Below are 19,694 nucleotides of genomic sequence, written 5' to 3' on the forward strand. Positions count from 1 at the left end.
CTTGGCTGGGAACCAAACACTCACACATTGCAAACAGTTCATTGCTCACTGAATGTAAAGCTTTAATATAGCTCCCGGGTGGCTTTTTCTGTGAAACAGTTTGGATAAAGCCTTGGACTCGACTGATTGCTCAGGCGGTTCGCTCTGAGCTCCGCGAATTGGGAGAGATTAATTTGACTACTTGTTTGGGTTTAGTTCTACCCACGTTACCTTTCAGATGGTCCAGAATAAAGTCTTCCTACCGTGTTCAGAATCAGACAGGCTTTGTAGCACCTCTGCATTTACGAGGCAGTTTTGTCTTTAAAGGTGCTAATATTAAAGCATGCTTAATTTTTGCCCAGCGTGGTTGTGTTTTCTTGCGTAAAGAAAGGAATGATTTTCATTTGTGTACCAGTGAACCCCTCCTTATTACTGCATTTGTTTTTCTGCCTCAGTCATTGGCCTCTTGGATTCATGACAAGAACTACGTGGCCTCAGAATGAATGAAAAGAGGGCTGAGAAGAAGAGGAGACTGTTGTACTTTTGGATTATTAATCGGGACCATTATGTAAAACTGAGATTGAAGCAACAGTAGGAGGTGGTCAGAGCCCCCCTTTTTGATTTACATGTGTACGTTTTCAGTGTATAGCAGAACAGCTGTGAAGAAAAAAGGAAGTGAGGATGTTTTAAAAATATAGTACTGAAAAGTAAAGACCAAAAGAGATCATTTCAGTCCGACAATGTTTTGTGTTTAAATGTGATTTTGATTATGTACTGTATTTATATCACTTGATCTTATAGGACTATTATTCGTGAACTTGTCCGTTGTTTTGTCTGAGTCAACCAACTGGAGTGGAAAGCCTAGTCTTCAAACTGTGTGTGCAACAGTATTTTGGATACTTGTTAGAAAATGTTAAAGTGACTGAGAAAATGTTGCCATGAAGTTAGTATCTACTTTGAAGCTTCTAATTGGTGCTTTAGTATAGGAGTGGAAATATATAATATATTGCAACTGACTGCTTGGATGCAATATAGGGCAATATTTCATGTATGATGCATCTCTGACTGGAAGTTTACGCCTTTGCTGCACCGCTGGATAGAAACTTAATTAAACACAGATGGAAAGACGTCTTTTATTATTAAGAGTTAATTTAATTTAAAGTTTCATTTTCTTAACGGTAGAAAATGAACCGTGTATGTTTCCTCTTGTCTGCTCTCCTGAGTCTTTGTGCCTGTGGTGACATTTCACACTCCTCCAGCATGAAATTGAGGACAGGAAGAGGTTTACAGTGCAGACAAAGCAAATACACAGATGATTTGCTATTTGTGCTTCAGTGTTGGGTATGGCTCTGTAGGTTTATTTTGTGTCTGTTTTGGAAATCTCAAGAGTATTTCTAGAAGCTTTACTCTTTTTTTTTCTACTAATTTGTAGATGGATTACGCCCCATTGTGTTTTTTGTGAAGGTCTCTGCAGAAAGTAGAGGCTTGAAAATAAAGATGACTACAGAAGCATGACTGAGAAAAAGACAAAGTTAGATGAGAAGTGATGAGTCACCCAGGATGAAAGAGACTGACACCTTCGGTGTGTGTGTGTGTGTGTGTGTGTGTGTGTGTGTGGTCAGAATCCTTCATGAACTGATGCTAACATGCACTGCAGCACATCCTTCTTACTGCCACTATTGCAGGCGTGTGTAGGCCGGCAGAAAGAGATTTATGCTATGGCTGCTCTTGTAATACAAAGCTAATACACTCTTACTGTACGCACTCTCACTGGTCCACTGAAGTCCCAGTGGACCAGAATGAAGACTTGGCTTTAAAGTAGGCCAGAGGCCAGAATTAAGGCTACAGAGATGCACATACACATAAACCCACGCTGAATTATTCTCACTCATCTCATCTCGGTGGATTTTACCAAAATAGCAGATTAATCCGGTGAAGTGAGCAGCTCTGGGAATTTATCAACAGTCTATCCATATTTCTCTCCACCGCTGCCTCCTTTTGACATTCAGTGTGCATTTTTATTTTCTTTTCTGAAGCCATCCAGTTTGGTTTGACCTTTGGATGGTTGTAGAACAATTGAGGATGATGCATTTATGAGATGACATTGAGTTTAACTGGCAATGTATGACTTTGCAAAGTCAGTATTTAGACATCAGTATTTAGTGCTAATATAGGTTGTTATAAGTGTTGTTATAGGTTGTGCACAGCGAGGAACGCTGGCTTTTTTGAGGTGGTTTGGTGCATTGTTTGTGTGGAACACTACGCAACGCCTCTTTGCCATGAACTGTTTGTTACTCTTTAAGAAATACTTCCTCCCGTAAGGCTCAAAGATTAACATTTTTTCTTCCCAGCATAGCTGCTATTTTCTGACATCCTCAGTGAAACAAATGTTTATTTTCTGTCTGGCTCTCTTTTGTCTGTTTAAGGAGCATGTTTGAGTGACACGTAAAAGAGGAAGTGGGATCCCTGAGGCTCCGGCCCTCTCTGCCGGTGGAGCGCCCTGCACATCTGGCCAGAGGCTCTCGAGTCACTAGGACAGGTAGGAGTTTCACAACAACTGAACAATGGGATGAAACTCGAACTTCTCTACTGTGGTGTATACTTACAGGTATTTTAAGCAGAAATTTATGGTTATATGCAGTGACAGGCTAAAAGTAATAATGAAAATTTAATTACTCAGAATTAGATAATGAGATAATTAGATAATCGTCTTAGTATTACAGAGTATGTTTGCTCAGACACGTGCATTAGGAAAGGAATTCCACAAATGTAATGAAATATTAGCTGTTATTTTTGTGTTTTGTTTATTTATCATACAAAATAAAAGTAAAAACTGTAAAAACAAATATATGATAAAAGAAAAGCACATAAGATTTACCATTTTACAAATGAAGTACTTTACAGATCAGCTGTAGCTAATGAGCATTTTATCATTCTCATAAATATTCATATTATTCTTAGGTTTGTGCTGATGTTACAATTCTTTATATAAATAGAAAACATTGTCAAAAATGTGCTTCGTGTTGTAAGGTTTCTGCAAGGCCTTTTAGAGTCCCACATTTTAAACAGTAGGTCTTAAATTAAATCTGTGCTTTTGTTCATTCATTGCTTCTCCTCTCTGCTTTTGAGGACTGCCCCTGTGACATTCATTTGCTCTGTCATTTTAAGAGGTATTACACTGACAAAACTACAATCCCTTTATTGCAGGGAAGCAATAAACCCAGTTAAATTCAACTTTCCACACAAACCTATAAAACATTTCTTCTCCTGAAACTCGCTTTGTGGATGTTTTGGCAAATTACATCAAAACTATTTGACACAGTTGGAAAACCACTTCAATTTCACAATAACTTGGTAGTGGTAATATTGTTTTAAATGGTTAGATTTTCATCCAACTGTTCTTTCTAGAGACAAAAAATCACAAACAAATGCTACAAAGATGCAAACTCATTTTGAATCATTACTTTTTTGCTTCTAAAAGGTTTAATTGATCCTAATTCTTGACCTTTGCTCCCTTCTTGACATCTTTGCCTAACAGATAAGGGAACAAAGATAAAGTTAAAGTCAGTTGAGCAGTACGTCGGCTTTAGCAACACCACCAAAGCTTTATGTAAATTATCCAGTTTTATTATGAAAGGTGATTCCAAGTCCCCTTTTCTGCTGTCGTGAAACCACTGCATGATTGATTAAACCCTGGGTGATCAGATTACTGTTATTACCTCCGTCTGGAGCATACTGCTGATCAGCACTGCCTGTAGACTAACAATAGTTTAGTTTAATAAAACTATGTTTAAGAAATCTGGAGAAAATCTCAAAACACTTTGGAAATATTTCTCAGGGCAGATAAAGCATTACTTGTTGTTCTTTCTATTTTCTTTGGTCGCAGTAACGACCAGAATGGCTTAAAAACATCAGATAATAAAAAATGTTGCTCCTAACATCTGTATTTTATGAAGCGTTACAACCTTTGTTAGCATTAAGTATTACCTGGCTGCATGTTATGCCATGGGAAGCACGTTTTGAGCTTTTGATTGGCTAATCCCAACAAGGGAGACAGTAAACACATGAAGGTATCGATGGACGACTCTGTGTTGGAACTTGTTCCTGCATCAGGAATGATGAGTAACGCTGTTAATTTGCCAACCCATAGCACTGATGTCATAGGACCAGGGTGTTTTGGACTTTCTGAACAAACTGTAGTTATGAGCTGACAGTGTTATTAAAGCTGTCAGATGTGGTCCTGTCATCTTCCTGTTGTCAACACTTAAATAGTTCTCTGCTCTGTAATTTGCATCTAATTTGGGTGAAACATTTGAATTACCGCTTTCCATGTGTTGATCTCTTAAAGTATCTGCCTTTTCTTTTGTTGCACCCAGCACTAAAAACCTTATTATGATTCAGTGCTCCTAGTTATTTTTACCAATGAGTTTCAAAATGCTTAAAGCAAACGCTAAGTATACTACGCTATCACTTTTACTCCTGCTAACTACTAACTTAACTATTTGAATTCTTATGCATTTCCATTGATGTTTCAAGAAAATAATAAAATCCTGTTATTTTTCAATGTTTCAGTTAATAAAACTAATTATAATATCAGGTAAAGATAACCTGAGTAATCTTTTGTTGGAAAAGCTATCTGAAAAAAACTGGCTCTGTGTGAAAAAGTAAAAGTCTTCCTTCCACTTCCACTCCTCAATATTATTGTCAGGGGAGACTGGAAAAGGTAGCATCCACACAAATAACTGAGATGATGTGGTTTGACCTTAACCAGCCAGTCACTCTGAAAAAATCCCCAAAAGCAGTGGGGCAAAATCCCCACACATCAATGCCAGTTATCACAAGCACTTCATTGGGTTTGTTGCAGCCAAGAGTGGCACACCCAGTTATTAGGTTATGTGAGCAATTGCTTTTCCACACTGGACCAGGTTGGTTAGAATAGCTTTTTCCCCTTTGATAAATGAAACTTTTTTTCTTTCCTCATTTATTGAGGGAAGAAAATGTAGTTGTGGGGCTTTAGCCTTTCAAGCTTTGCCTGCCTGTTGTGAGCTGTTATTGTAATAGAGTGGAACTACAGTCAAACATGTAATGTCTGGCATTTAACTCTCCTGGGCTAAAGCAGTGTAGACTGTCTGTGTCGGGGTTTGATCAGTGTGTGTAAGCTTGTGCTAATTGTACTTAAGAGACGCCTTCACAGTGGGTCGATGGTGTCAGATTTATTATTTGTGTAAATCCACAACAGTAACAATGAAGAAATCACATTGACGTAAAAAAAAAATAAAATAAAATAAATGAAAGATGAAGTTCTTAAAAGAGCAGCTGAGGCGGACTGGAGTCAATCAGGCCAGCAGGCGTGATGAAGTGGTTTTTGGGGCCTTTTGTCGGCCGCGATTTATTTGTAATGAATTCAGTGTGTCTTTGAGTATGTCCGCGATTTTTTCTTCTTCTTCTTCTTTTTGTTGGGGACATGCAGCGGTGCTCTCTGTAATCACTAAAAGAACACCAGCTGTGAAAGTAATGTGTATTGATTCTGGCCAAAAATGCCTCAGTGATTGGAGATTGAAGTGTGCGATTCCACTTTGCTCCAGAGCCAAGTTTTGCATCGGTAATCGATTTCAGCAGGGACTTTTGTGCTGTGGTTGGCTCTTCTGTCTGTTTAACTCTTTTGGTATTTTTCACCAAAATAAATGGTGCTTATTGACTGTTGAGCTGTTACATTATTTTGGGACAAAAATAACTGAATAATTGTTTTACACTGATGCAACTAATTATTGCAAGTCCTGCAGTCAATGCAGTGGTGGTTTCCGCCAAAAGTCCTGGGCTGACTCCGCAAAAAACATGGAGAGCTTAGGAGAAAGTCCAACATTTTTTCTTTTGCCAGCTGCGTAACCTGGATGTACTTTCTTCTTGCATTAAAGGATTGGAATAAAATGTCCCTTCACTAAGGGGCAAATACACTTCCCTCGCACTTTTTGCCTTTGCATGCAAAACAGGAGCCACTACAACCAAGATCAAAATGATTTAACCCATAAATCTACAACTTCACCCATCTGTATCACAATTTATTTAAGTTGTTTTGTTATTATTACTTTTAGAAATGTTGCAGAAGCCCTGCAAGGCACTCTAACCCTTAATACAACTTTTATTGCATCCATGACTCTTCTCAAAATAAAGAAAATATGACAACAAAAAAGTGTATTTTTATTAAAATCTTTTGCCTTTGTCAAATATTATATAAATGCAGAAAAGTGCACCTTAAACCTTTTTGTGTCAGAGAGTAACCTATCAAAAATGCTTAGAAGAACAACATTGAATATTTCAATTTCTTCTAGGGATAAATTACCGCTGCGCCTGCAGAGCAGAGCTCCTGCCTCTGGTATTGATTATTGATTAGTGTCTCCAGTAAACATGTGTGTCCCAACAGCATCACATTACCATAACACTCATTATCATGCTAATACATCTGTCAGTAGTATTGACTCAGAACAGTTGGCTTTGGTTTTACACACCTGCCACGTCTTTAATGGTGGAAGCAAAATCAAGACCCCAAATAAAATTCATGATGGACTCGGCTGACGGTGGAAAAGCAGCAGCATAACACGCAGCAGTTAGCTGGTTATTTCTAAAAACGTTTCTGCTCCTTGTCCTAGCAGAGTTGAATAGGTGTGTTCCATTAACAATTCAGCATTGGTAGGTAAAAAATTGTTTGAGAAAAGATTCTCCTAAATTATACAAATGGGATCTGAAAATATTTGGTGAGAATATGAGATTAGCTTCTTTTTTTAAATTTATTTAGCCATGTTCAGATAGCTGAGGCCGTTAAAAACAGCCGTAAGCAGTGAACAAGCATTCACATAATTTGAGGAAGAAGTGAAAGGTAATATATTTACATATTTTTTTAAGTTGTTGCTTGTTCAATGTTTTCTACGACATGTTTTCCATTAGAATAAACTTTCTAATATGTTTGGGTACAGCGCTCTGTGAACAGCCAGCATCTTTAGCAGAGGCCCTGTTCTTCCTTCACCTTCTCTCTTTATGGAGGGTCTCATTGAGTGACTCGCTAAGTTGTCAAGTCATCAATCCTCTGACTCTGAAGACCAATAAAGTTCTGTATTAATTTAAAATCATTTTAGCGTTGATTTTATCTTAAACCCACATTTTCTGAAAACTGAAAATTTGCATTTCTATTAGATTTAAGCCATAATTATTACAACCAACCGAAATAAACCTTTGGAAAAAATATTGGCATCTGTTTAGTAATTCTATCATTTTTGATTTAAAATGAAGTAAATTACTTTTTGCATCCACCCCACTAAGATGCACCTCTACACATAAACATAATTATTATAAACATAGCTGTACAGCTGTATCCCGTCTCTCACTCGCCATCCTGTCTCGATCTTTGTGTTGTTTTTCTTTGTTCTCTGAAGCCTTTCTGCGTTCCTCAGTTCATGGTCATGATCTGATATGAAATGACCTGAGACGGCTCACCATATGTCGGTAGCTGTGTATCTGTTCCTCCACATGGAGTCACAGAGAAGAGGCTGGAGGCCACCTTGTTCCGTTTTGCATCCCTAATATTAGCCTGCACCTTGTTCTGCTCCAGTTGAGGGACATTACCGCTGCTCAGATAATCAGCGCTCAGATCACTGTTGTCTTGGAAACTATTAAGCTTATCAAGCTCGTGTGACCCAAGGACGGGAGACGGGAACAGCCTGACTGCAAGTCCTTATTTGCTGAAGAGGCTTCAAACGGATGCACTTTTTTATGAATAGTCGTCAATTTTGAATAAGGTGATTAAAATTACATGCACTTGGTTTGTAAAGTGCGATCTAGGCTTTAATCATAGCAAGTGAGTGAGCCAGGTGTATTTATCTTAGACAGCAGAAGCAGCAACATGTGAATTTTCAGGGTTCCTATGCGGTCTGAAAAAGTCTGAAATTTGTTAGGTCTGGTGTAAAATAAAATGAGAAAATTAGTGTTTATTTTTATTCCTAATCCTATTCTCAAAATGTCTTTGCTTCAGTTCGTTCATTTGTTTTCAACCTTATTCTTGCTTTCTCCCTTCCATATTTACAGCTTCTTTTTTTCTTTCTTCTTTTTCTTTATTTCTCTCATTTTTTCATATTTTTATTCTTTGTCCCTTCTTTACTTTTTGTTCTGTTCATTCCTTTCTTCTGTCTGTGCTTTGATCATTGTGTTCTACCACTTTCTTTTTGCCCTTTTCTTCAGTGTCCTTTCAACCCTTTCTTTTGTCTTTTCTACTTTCCTTTACTTAATTTCTTTTAATTATTGACTCTTCATTTTGCCCTTATTCCTTTTTTCCTTTCTTTTGTCCTTCCCTTTCCTCGCTTACATCCTTCAGTTTTCTCCCCCTTTATCCTTCCTTCTTTACTTGCTCATATCCTTCCTTTTTCACTCCTTTGTGCCCTTTCTTTCCTTTTTGTCTCTTCCTTCTTTCTTTCCTTCATAATGCCATACCGCTTTTTCTTCTCCCTGTCCTTCCTTTCTTTCTCCTTGGTTTCATTTCTTCCATTCCTCCATCATTCCTTTCTTCCTTGCTTAAATTCTTGTAAAGAACTACGGACTCTGGGAAACTGAGTCTGTAAAAATTAATTTCTACATTGAAAATCTGTGGGAACTTGAATTCTTGCTTCATGGAGCCTCCCACCCCCATTTGTTTAAATCATATAAACATAAAATCCTCAAAAGGGAGGCTCCTCAGATTCAGACATAAATTGTGATGCAAGAGAAGCGCAGATTCTTCTTGTTGAGTTTTTCCCAAGTGCCTGTGAGAAACCGCGGTTGTGCAATCTCTAAAGGCGGATTAAGCCTTTAGAGAAGAGGAGGGGAAAATGAAAAGCGACACGGAGAAGGATGTGAAGGGGGAAATTGTTCTTGTAGGGAAGTAGTGATGGCAACCACTCTTGAAAGACAACATCACCAAGAGAGGAAAAGGGAAGCGGGGGGTTGATGGTGGCTGGGAACGGTCCTACGAGAAGGATAGCGGGAACGTGATATGTTAATAAATCAGGGAGCATGCGGTGACGGAGGGATGGAGAGTTCTGTGTCTGTTGAATGACAGAGGGAGCCAGTCTGTTTTAAAGAGCGATTTCAAAGAGACTGGCACTCAGCATTAACTTAACCGAAACACACTCACACATGCAGTTCACACACACTCACAGAAACAAGGCCTGAGGCTGCCGAGAGCACATAGGAGACCTGAGGTGTCCTCTGTCATGCACGATTACAAATCGAGCCTGTGTAGAGGCATGCAGACGCTGCAGTGGGAACATGTGTTGGTGTGTTACTCTATTCAATGTATATCCTCATCTGCTTTGCTGCTCCTGGAGCATTTCCTTAGCATTCAGTCTGATCAAATAACACTCAGAAAAACACATTTACAATGTGTACTTATACACCACCTTTCTAAGTACTTTAATAGAGAATAGAAAAAAATTCACAAGGCCAAATTAAAAGCAGATTTCAAAATATGTTTTTAGGTGACCTTTAAAGAAAAATGCCTGAGCAAAATAATTCAGTTGTTACTCAGTGATGGATTGCTAGTTTTCACCTTTGGTCTTCTTCTGTACATTTGGTAGAGTGTACGCCATCTCTAGCAGAAAATGGGAAGAGAGCAATGTTCAATGGCGGTCAGACAAGGAGAGGAGGGTGAGAACTGAATTTCAGCCTTTCCGTTGTCCTGGAATTGGGAGTAGTTTTTTTAGAGGATAACAGTGAGCGAAGCAATTTGATACTCCTATATTTTTTTATAAGGAATGAGGAATTTTCCAAGCAGCTGGTCTACAAGAAGATTTCTGAACAGCTTCCCCAAAACATATCTGAACACATCTGTAGATACAGCCAGACTGTTAGTTTTCTGTGTTTTAGGGATTGTCTGGGAGGTGCTGCCAGATTGAAAAACTTTTTATGTTTTTCTGTGGCTTACACAAAACGATTAAATTTAGAAAAGCTGCAAGGTCAGGAGCAATGTGGAGATCTGATAGCATTCCCTTAGCAAGGCAATTTGTCATCGTTTTGAGCCAATACCGCACGTTCTTTACATACTGTCCCCAGAATAACACCTGTCTTTTGCGCAGTGTTTTCTTCTAAGGAACGTTTCTGTCTCAGCTACAGTAAAATAGAAATATCAGTTGTAGTAAAATTAAAGTCTAAATGATTATACACTGTTAAACTGCCATTCACAATGCTTAGTGCAGTTAGCGTCACAGTTAGCGTCACCAACTTTACAAGCAGAGTGTACTTTTCACACATAAGGCTTAAATTGTTGAAAGATCTGTTTACGTTAAGCCAAGATTTTTAAATGTAACATGTTCTGTGACATACAAACTCAGGCTAATGCATTGTCTTCCTAAAAACTGTTGAGAAGACAAATCCTTTGAATGATCACATTTTGGTTTGAGTAAATTTACTCAGTGGGAAAACATCCATGATATTAGATGATAAAAATAAATTAACTTAAAAATCTTTTAAGCCTATTAGAGTGTCTTGTTTTTTTTTAAATTAGCCCCATTTCCTGTAGCTTTTGTACCACAATGGGTGGTATTAGTTTAAACTAAAGATCTCTGGGGTGAAACAAAGCACAAATATATGGAAAAATGTGTCATGCTCACTTTAAGGTATGGTGGAGATCTGTGATGCTGTGGGCCCATTTCTTTTTAATAAATGTAACACCAGGGACCATTGAAAATTACAAGACAGTTAATAAAAATCTGGTGGACTTCAGCAGTAAGCTAAATTTTTTAATTGAGATTTTGATCCAAAACACGATCATATTAATAGTAAACATAAAAATCCATATTCAAGGACTGCTAATAAAGTCTTTGTTGCTTAGCTATGGTATGTTTATGTAATAGGACTGTAACCAGTCAAGCTTATTCTCCTTAAGTGTTGATTGATATATAATATTCTGTTTAATAAAATTTTCTTTATGTTTGTGCATTGAAAAAGCCACATTCTCCTCTTTTAGAGTTTTATCTGTTTATCTGTGTACCTAAACATGCCTGATTCTTAATCTGAAGGTGGGTTGATGGCTGGGTGTGAATCCCCTGCTTATTGGGATCTGATGTAATATCGATCTGTTTGGATGACAATATGTATCACAATGCGATTTTGATTAAGTTCACAAATAATTTACAAATCAAAATAAACTCACAAAACGACAAACAATATAAATGATTTGTCCATTTGACTTAGGAACTTATTTTCCTTAGTTCTTAAGGGCAAACAGCACTGAAAAAAATCATTTCAAAATAAAGAAGTGGCAATATGGATTGATATTTATCTTCAATGGAGCTTAAATCATTTAATTAATTTGTGACATAAATTGATGTATTGTTACTCTCTTGATAATATTTGAGCTGTGTTTCACTGGTAGAAGGAAGAGACCTAATTAAAAACAACAAATCCTTGAAGCAGACGTCACAGTTGGTCAAAGTACTGCATTGTCATTTCACTGAAACTGTTTCGCTCAGTGCCACAAGCTTGTGAGGAGGAACAAACTAAATCTTCGCTGTAGTTTTCTGCTGTGCACACCTTTTTGTGTCACCAGAATCCCATCAGCCGGAATTTAGAAATGCTGCTCAGCAGTTTTCCTCCCTCCCAAGCTGCCTAAGCAAAGCTTAACTAAGCTAAGCTAAGCTAGCTATGCACAAACACTTTTTTTCCCCCTCCCGGGGGCATGAGTGAAATAACTGTGGCCAAGTTAATTTTCTTCCCTCTGCTTGTGCGGCGGCAACCTGAGGGATCATTGAGGCAGAGAATCAGTCAGAAAGAGGCGAAGATGGTGCTGGTGGAGAGAGGAGCAGTGGAATTTTAATGTGGCTGTCTTGTCTTTTCACTGCCCACCAAAAGAAAGCAATTACTATCGCAGCCACTCTCCCTGCGCTGCGTTTGCTTACCTGTGAGTCTGCGTGTGACTGCACTAAGCACACAATGATTTTTGTATGTTGGCTGTATAATGGGTAGATGTACACACTGTTGGGTTTATAGAAACACTTTAGTTTCTGCTTCACAACTTTTCCGAACACTAAAGTTTCTAAGAAACCCTAAAAGCATCACTCTGTAATGCAGCCGTCAGTTTTCACTTTGCCTACGGGAATGTTAACCTTTAAAACATTTTTCATTTTTCTGCTCTAGACTGATGGACAAAATGGTTTGTTTTGTACAGTGCTCAGCATAAGGCTCTGTGAGGATGTAGCATTTGAAGTAAGACCCATAAACATGGCTGATAGAAAGGCAGATAGAAATTGAGATAAAACTAAGGTGTAAATGTTCCATGGATTTCCTTTTTAAAAATGTAAAAGGCAAATTATATTGTAAAGTTTAATTAGGATGTAATGATAACATTTTTTCATATCATGATTTTGTACCATTATTAATATTGTCATTTATTTTGTAAAAAAAAAAAAAAAGTCAAAAGAGAGAGAGAGAGACTAAGCAAAACAAGACTGGCCTGAGGATCTGAAAAAAGTTGCAAATATTTTTTTAAAAATGTGATGAAATTTCAAAATAACATGAAAGAAACACAGGGCCACCAGAAGTGAGAATTGGGCAATATAAAATATTTTCATATTTAGAAATCATCACAAAAACTGGTATTAAACTCTCATCTATATAACTGTCTGGTTCACTCTAGTGGATCAGTTATGGTAAATCTGGCATTAATATTACTTTTAGCTTTACTTTTAAGCAGTGATTGAACACATTTGTAAATTCTTCAGTGGCTATTTTAATACATGAGGTCACAATTTACAGTGTGAAGATTGAACACATGATGCACCCAGCATTCACTGTGGCATTTTCTGGACTATAAGTCACAGAAAAATCTGATATTTAATTTCTCAAAAACAAGACTCTAAAGAAACTGCATTGATTAGTTATAAAGCTGAGAATATGAAAATATTTATTTTCACTGGCTTGTTCTTTCTTCGGCAGCAAAATGGCTGAGAAGTTGCGTTTCATGGACGATCAGAAAACCCGAGTTTTTAATAGAGTTTACTGTCAGGAAAGTATTATTAATGGATTGCTTCACCCTGACAATGTGGAAACAAAATCATTCTAGCCTCGTTAGGCAAAACATGAAAAGCATAATCTCAGATTAAATGTCTTTTACTTTCTAAAATAATCTAGGTATTGCAGCCTACAATTTACTAGACTAAAGGGGAAATTATTATGTGTGTGCATCTCATAGATCTCTTTTGGCAGGTTTATGGAGGCCCGTTCTGTTTTGTGTTATGGACTCCAATCTTATCTGGCTGATGCCTCCAATCAGTGTCACCATTCGTGGTGTTTTGCAGCAGAGCTTGTTCTTTTTGGAGCCAATGAGGTTTTCAGAATAAATCAGGAATAAATAGATTATAGCCAGCTCTGAACTTTGAGCCAAAACACATTTGCCATCCAGGAAGTAGACGAAGGTTATTTTATTCACATTAAAATCTAAAAGGATGCTGATCAACAGTTCAAACTTGTATTTAAGTAAACTTACTAAGAATTCAAGTTTTTTTAAAATGTAAATAGCCTCTATAAGTCTTAAAAATCACTTCTCATCAGTACACAATCATGTCCCTGCGCTTTAGGATTTATATTTACCTTCCAGTAATCAAAGCACTCTAATATTCCCAGCAACCTCGCTATAAGAAACACCGATCCTCCCCACCGTGCCTTGTCTGCGGACTGAGAGAGAAATACTACTCCACAGTAATCATTATAGTACTGTAATAATCAGCGCTACGATGAGTGCACTGTGTTAGAAAATTAGTAATGACTATTTAAACCCGATGTGCCAGCTGATGTGCTAACGTTCTCACAGTTGTAAAGTCAACCCAGCTCTGCACCGTCTATTTGGTTTGCCATGTTTTTTATGTTTATCTTTTATAGAATTGGTTGTTGGGATTTTTTTTTTTATTTGGCTGTTGCTGACTTTTTATTGTTGGATTTATGAAGGCGTGCACCATAAGTCCACCTCCATACTTTGGTTTCTCGACAATTCTCTGCAGAGAAAGTGAGATTTACGCAGATGAATACATTCCTGCTTCCATTTCTGCTCCACTATCGCTTTCACAATAAACAACAACCCTGTAAAGGATGTTTGAGTCAACTCAGTAATTGTGACAGATATGCATTTTTTGCAAGTTACATTTAAAGAGCAGACAAAAGCAGAAAATGTGGTGTAAGTAAAATAAATCATTTTTCCCCACCATGTTTTTTAATTCTTTGTCCTTTCATTTTTAGGATGCGAAGGTTTGCTTACTGTAAGGTGGTTTTAGCCACCTCTCTGGTCTGGGTGATGCTGGACATGTTCATTCTGCTCTACTTCAGCGAGTGCAACAAGTGCGATGACAAAAAGGAGAGAGGACTGCCTGGGAGAGATGGTAGGTGCTTAAATCCACATTTAGTCTTTGGCGGTCTGCATGATATAACAGTATTTCTGAAAACATTCTGTTTGCATGTAAATCATAGATGGCCTGTCCAGACCGCGGGACGGGCCTGGTGAAGGCGGGAAGCCGGTGGTGATCCCTAAAGAGAACCAGGAGAAAATGAAGGAAATGTTTAAGATCAACCAGTTCAACCTCATGGCTTCTGAGATGATCGCTCTCAACCGCTCACTGCCTGATGTTCGTCTGGAGGGGTAAGCTGGCTTTCAGAAACGGGTCAAACGTAGTGGTGTTTCACTGGAAGTTGTTATCAGACGGTGCCCAAGGTTACATTGCAAAAACAAAAAGGAACGCACACAAACCACTGAGTCGATTATGAAATGTGAAGGGAACCAGGTTAATAAATATTACCATGGTAATAAAGACATGTCCACAATTTTTCAGGTTTAAAAGGAATGAAATTTGGTAAGTGTGTGGTTTTACTGCTCAGTCCGTTTGAACATATTAGAAGCGGACGTAAGCAGCTCATATGTTGCTCACAATCTGCTCTTAAATTCTTACATTTTGATTCAAGCTGCATTTTTCCAGCCTGTCTGATGTAAGACGTCATTATTTATGCATATTAAAAACAAAGACAATGTCAAGCGCTGTGTTATGGAGCAGTTACTGTAAAATGTATCATCAGAACCAAGCAGATTAGAGTTTAAATGTTGAACTAAATTTTCGTTTTAACGGATTACTATGATTACCCTTATCTTCACCTGACTGAAGTTGAAGGTCATTTTCAGAAACTATCTCTTAAACAGTATGTGTTTCATAACAAAGTAATGAAACAGTCCTTCCCTCAGTTAAATACTAACCGAGCAAGATATGAGCTTAATATTTTAAAATGTTCTAACAACAGCACCTAAGACATGAGCCTCTGAATCATTTATTTCTTAGCGACTGTCTGACTCGGCAGATGCTGCTGGAGTCTGCGGTGCGTCTGTGCTGCGTCTGCTGATGTGAAACGGTTTGACTGAGAGCTGAGCCTCTGCTGAGCAGGTCGCATCACACAAACAGGAAGCTGTAGCAGCTGATGTGACGCCACGTTCTCCGTGAAGATCACTGTAAAAAAAATAAATAAATAACACATGGACAGTCACAGATAACCCCGACTAATTAAGACACACATGGATTCCACATAATTTAGTATTTTACACTCGGTTCATTTTTATTTGTTGTGTTTTTTTGCATTAGTCCACACTTTTTGGTCTAATATTGTCATTTTGCTACCTCTTGACTTTATACTGTTAATGGCACCGTGTCGTTTTTAAGTTGTTGTTGTTGGATTAAAACGCCTGAAGCAAAAATCAGGTAGAAATTGCAGCGTGCACAAAAATGAAGATAGTAAAACCAGATGAGATACCACGAGAGGGAAGTCCGGGCTTGTGTGTTGTTGCTACAAAACATCCCACAGAGGTGCGGTAACACTTTCTCCTCCACAGGTTCCCCAGTGAACTTGAAGGTTTTGTCTGCATAGCTTTAAAGGGAAATGCCACCAGATGAATGACATAATGATCATTCATTTCCAGGGAAACTAATATAATACTCAAGTCCATACATATAGTTATATACATATATGCAAAGTTTGCATTAGTTCTTGGTCATTCTGTCTTTCGGAAGGGGAGATTCAACAGAGCAGCAGACCAGCATGTGTCCAGCCAGAGACATGAAAGAAATGTCACGCTTGGTTCTGGCAGTCGGCTCTCCTTTTCCGTTCAATCTCTTTTTGATTGTGCAGAGGAACATGCATAGGTCAGTAATTGGGCTTTGCACAGCGATAGAGAGAGAGAGAGAGACATATATATATGACTGTCAGGCAGAGGCATGTGCACACCAGAGCAGACAGGAAAGACAGGACATTGATCCATGAAATGGGTTTCAGTCTTTGAGTGAGAGTTGATTACCAGGTGTGTTTCCACTCTGCTTTCCTTTCGTCTATCTACTTTTCCAATTAGGCGATAAGACTGAGTCAATATCAAGGGAAGGAACGTGCACCTTGCTGTGTATGAGCATGCATATATTTGTGCTTATTATTTATGTTTGTGTGTGGGTGTATCTGTGTACCCTTGCGGATCGACTTGTTTACTGAAAATAAGTGGAAATTAAACCATCGCAGTGAAGAAGCTTCACATTAACACCACTCAAATGTTAAAATGAGCATTTTACATTTCCCAAAACTGGGTGGATCTCCAGTTTAGAAAAAACACTTTCCATGACCACACCTTTTGGAGAACTTTCCCTTTTTTTCACGGTGCGGCTGATTTCAGTGTTGTTGAGAATACAGTCATGGACATATTGGGGTTTTTCTGTGTGTAACGGAGCAAGAGGAATCCTGCCTAATTAAAACCAGTTTGCACGCCCATCCCAAATATTCCCACAATCCTTTGGTTGGAGAAACAACCCTCAACTCATCACGCTGCTTCTCAGCAGCCAATTTTCTGTCACCCTGCCTGTTCGGATGTGCATCACGCCCAGCAAGGATTTGTTGTTTTAAATCCTCAGCATGTTATGTCACCTTTTTGCCGATTCACAAATAAAACTGTAATAAATGAGTGGGCCTAATGTGTGAAAGAAACATCCAAACAAAAAAACATCTTTATCCACTGGAGGAAGGCTGAAAGGCCTCAACACTCTGTTTTGCTATGAATCATCTACTACACTCATCAGCCTCTCTCCTACGGAGAATATGAGGGTGCGCACACAGCAAAGGCTGAGATTTTTTGTCTTATTTAACATTCTCCTGAGGCAGCTGCAGAATGAGTATACTCTTGACCTCCTCTCTGTTGCTGTTACATTCCTTCTGTCATAATCAGGAGCACAGGCAGAGGAAGCACTTCAGCGCCCAGGATGATCACAAGGAGGAGGGGGAGTTATGAAGATGGAGGAAGGGAGATCATATTCCATTTAGCTGTTGAAAGAGCTGAATTTGTCAGTAGATGGAAGTCACTGGGGTGGTATCACTTCTGCCGTCTGCTGATGAATAAGCTGCGAGTAGAGATTTGACAAAGTAACATATAGACGGTTGCATATCAGAGAGCAGGCAGCATTCCTCTGCTCACGGACAGAGGACAGAAGCACACCGATGACCCTTTCAGCTATGGATGCGCAATGTGTCTCATGTTTATTGCTAGAACAATGTCGGTGTGTGCAGTCTTCATATCTCAAACGATTGTCTGAAATGCAATATATGTTGGGTGTTATATTCCAAGTGTCAAGTCTAAGGAGATGACATCGATGCTAAAGGTCATAGAGGCAGATGGTGGCATTAAAATGCCAGATAAGGAAAGGAGGTGAGAGGAAAATATGGATTTATTGAAACTGATATCATTATCATAACATTAATGCTATTTTTATTATTTGATTTTCCCATATTCTATACCCATACTTTCAGCTCTCCCTCCTTTCTCTGCAGGGCTTATTATTAATGAATTCAGCATATCAAGGAAAAACAATCATTTCACCTGGGTTTTGTGCCTTGGTCACTGCCCTCCCGTTGCTGAGAGAATTGAGACCTAAACTGTGTTTCTCAGATGCCTTTCTTTCTCTGGTAGAACTGAATTTTAATCAACTTTGTGTAATGGGAACACTTTTAAGGATTTTCAAATACAACTAGAATCCAGTTCAGGTTCTTTCAAAGATAACACATTTTATTATATTTAGTTTTTAACTTTTAGAAGAAGAAAAAAAATCAAACCCAAGTTCAATTTACTAGAAATCCTGTTCAAAATATGTCAATCCCATGTTCTCTGCAAACCACATGCAAACATATTTGATCTGAAGCAACGAGGACTGTGAACAGTCCTGGACTTCTGACCCTTTTTGTTTATTTATTCTGATATGTACAAATATATTCTGATTTCATCCTTCTGATTTTTATGGATCCGATGACTACACTGGGGACTTTTTGCAGAGTATTGTTGACTAAATTAAAGCCTGTTTGCTAGCAAGGTCAGAATAACTGATGAGGCAAAACCTCCGAGCAATGTTTAGATGTTAACATCTACCAGTCTTATGTTACTGCCTTAAAACTCTTCAAATGCCTTAAATGTCCCCAGAAATGTGGTCGAGTGTGATTAGAAAAATTATTATGCTGAAATTCATAGTTGACTTACCAAGTCCACTGGAGAGAGGATGTAAAACAGGTGAAGGATTAAAGTGAGGAAGAGGCTCGGCATTATAAACAGTTGATAAATGTATTAATTATATTTTTTAGTATTCACCAAGTTTTTTTTAATAAACAAATGAATTCAGACAATGAGGCTTATGCGCATTAATGACGTTGTTATTTATTGGTGCATGTTGCCTGTTTTGGAGCTACTCTAATCAGTATATCTACACTTCTAATAAGAACCAGAAGAAAAAGAAAATCCCAGGGTTAAGAGTTAAATATATTTTTTGTTGTCAGTGAAATCCAGCCTTTGTTTTTAAGCGTCCCTACTGGATTTTTCTTTGGACTCAAAACAAAAAGTAGGCACTGCTGTTGCAGGAAGTTCGGCCTCCCTTCAGGAAACGCCTAAACATGAGCAACCAAAGGACCGTCAATCTGTTGTTTTATGGAGATTTTATAGCCTTTAACCAATGTTACTAATGTCAGTGTTTGGTTTCAAAATACTCCCCAGAGAATACTGTAAATAGATATTTCTATTGATATAATGGCTTTCATTTACTAATCATGAGCAAGAATATTAGATTGAAATAATTCAAATGTACTTTTTGCTGTTATGGCCGAATAATTCAGTCGGCTCCTTGGATTATGCAACTCTTCTCCAGAAGATATTTCTCGACTAGCAAAAGTTTACTTTTATCCACCCGTGACAGCGTGAGGTTAGATCAGTGGTCTGCAACCTCAACAAACATTTCTTCCAGTCAGTCATGATAAGTACAACTTATCTAGAGCAGCCAGTGCATAACCTTTTAAAAAAGTCAATTTAGCAAATAAGTACAACGGGATAATGTGTTATTTTAAAGAGCCACCATTTTATTTATGTTTCAAGGTTTCAAAATAAACAAAAGCAAAACTTTTGCAAAAAGAGGATAGATTTTATCCTCTAAGAAATGTTGATTTTTATGCACACTGATGGTGCTAAGCTATATCGTAGCCACAGCTACTAAAATGTATTAATCATCTTTGTAGTGTAATCGTTCCACTTTGAGGAAAAAACACCTTAGAAGCGTCAATCATTGTCTGCTATTAAGGACATTTGTCCTCATGATAGGTGGTTGTAACCTTCTGACTGACACTTTCCCAGATTTGTTTTTTTCCTCAGTTTGATCTGT

The 19,694-nt window shown here is 38.0% G+C and overlaps 1 protein-coding gene across 1 annotated transcript in view; it reads left to right on the plus strand.

The window, feature by feature from the left end:
* Nucleotides 1-19,694, plus strand: part of galnt1 (UDP-N-acetyl-alpha-D-galactosamine:polypeptide N-acetylgalactosaminyltransferase 1) — a 54,129-nt gene that overhangs the window by 19,461 nt on the left and 14,974 nt on the right. The window contains exons 2-4 of the mRNA XM_055047549.1: nt 2,406-2,518; nt 14,230-14,369; nt 14,458-14,626. Of these exons, the coding sequence (XP_054903524.1) occupies nt 14,231-14,369; nt 14,458-14,626 (308 nt within the window). The 5' untranslated portion in view covers nt 2,406-2,518; nt 14,230. The remainder of the gene's footprint in view (nt 1-2,405; nt 2,519-14,229; nt 14,370-14,457; nt 14,627-19,694) is intronic.

The sequence above is a fragment of the Poeciliopsis prolifica genome, unplaced genomic scaffold (genome assembly GCF_027474105.1).
Source record: "Poeciliopsis prolifica strain line A6 unplaced genomic scaffold, Auburn_PproV2 SCAFFOLD026, whole genome shotgun sequence".
In the NCBI taxonomy this organism is placed as follows: Eukaryota; Metazoa; Chordata; class Actinopteri; order Cyprinodontiformes; family Poeciliidae; genus Poeciliopsis; species Poeciliopsis prolifica.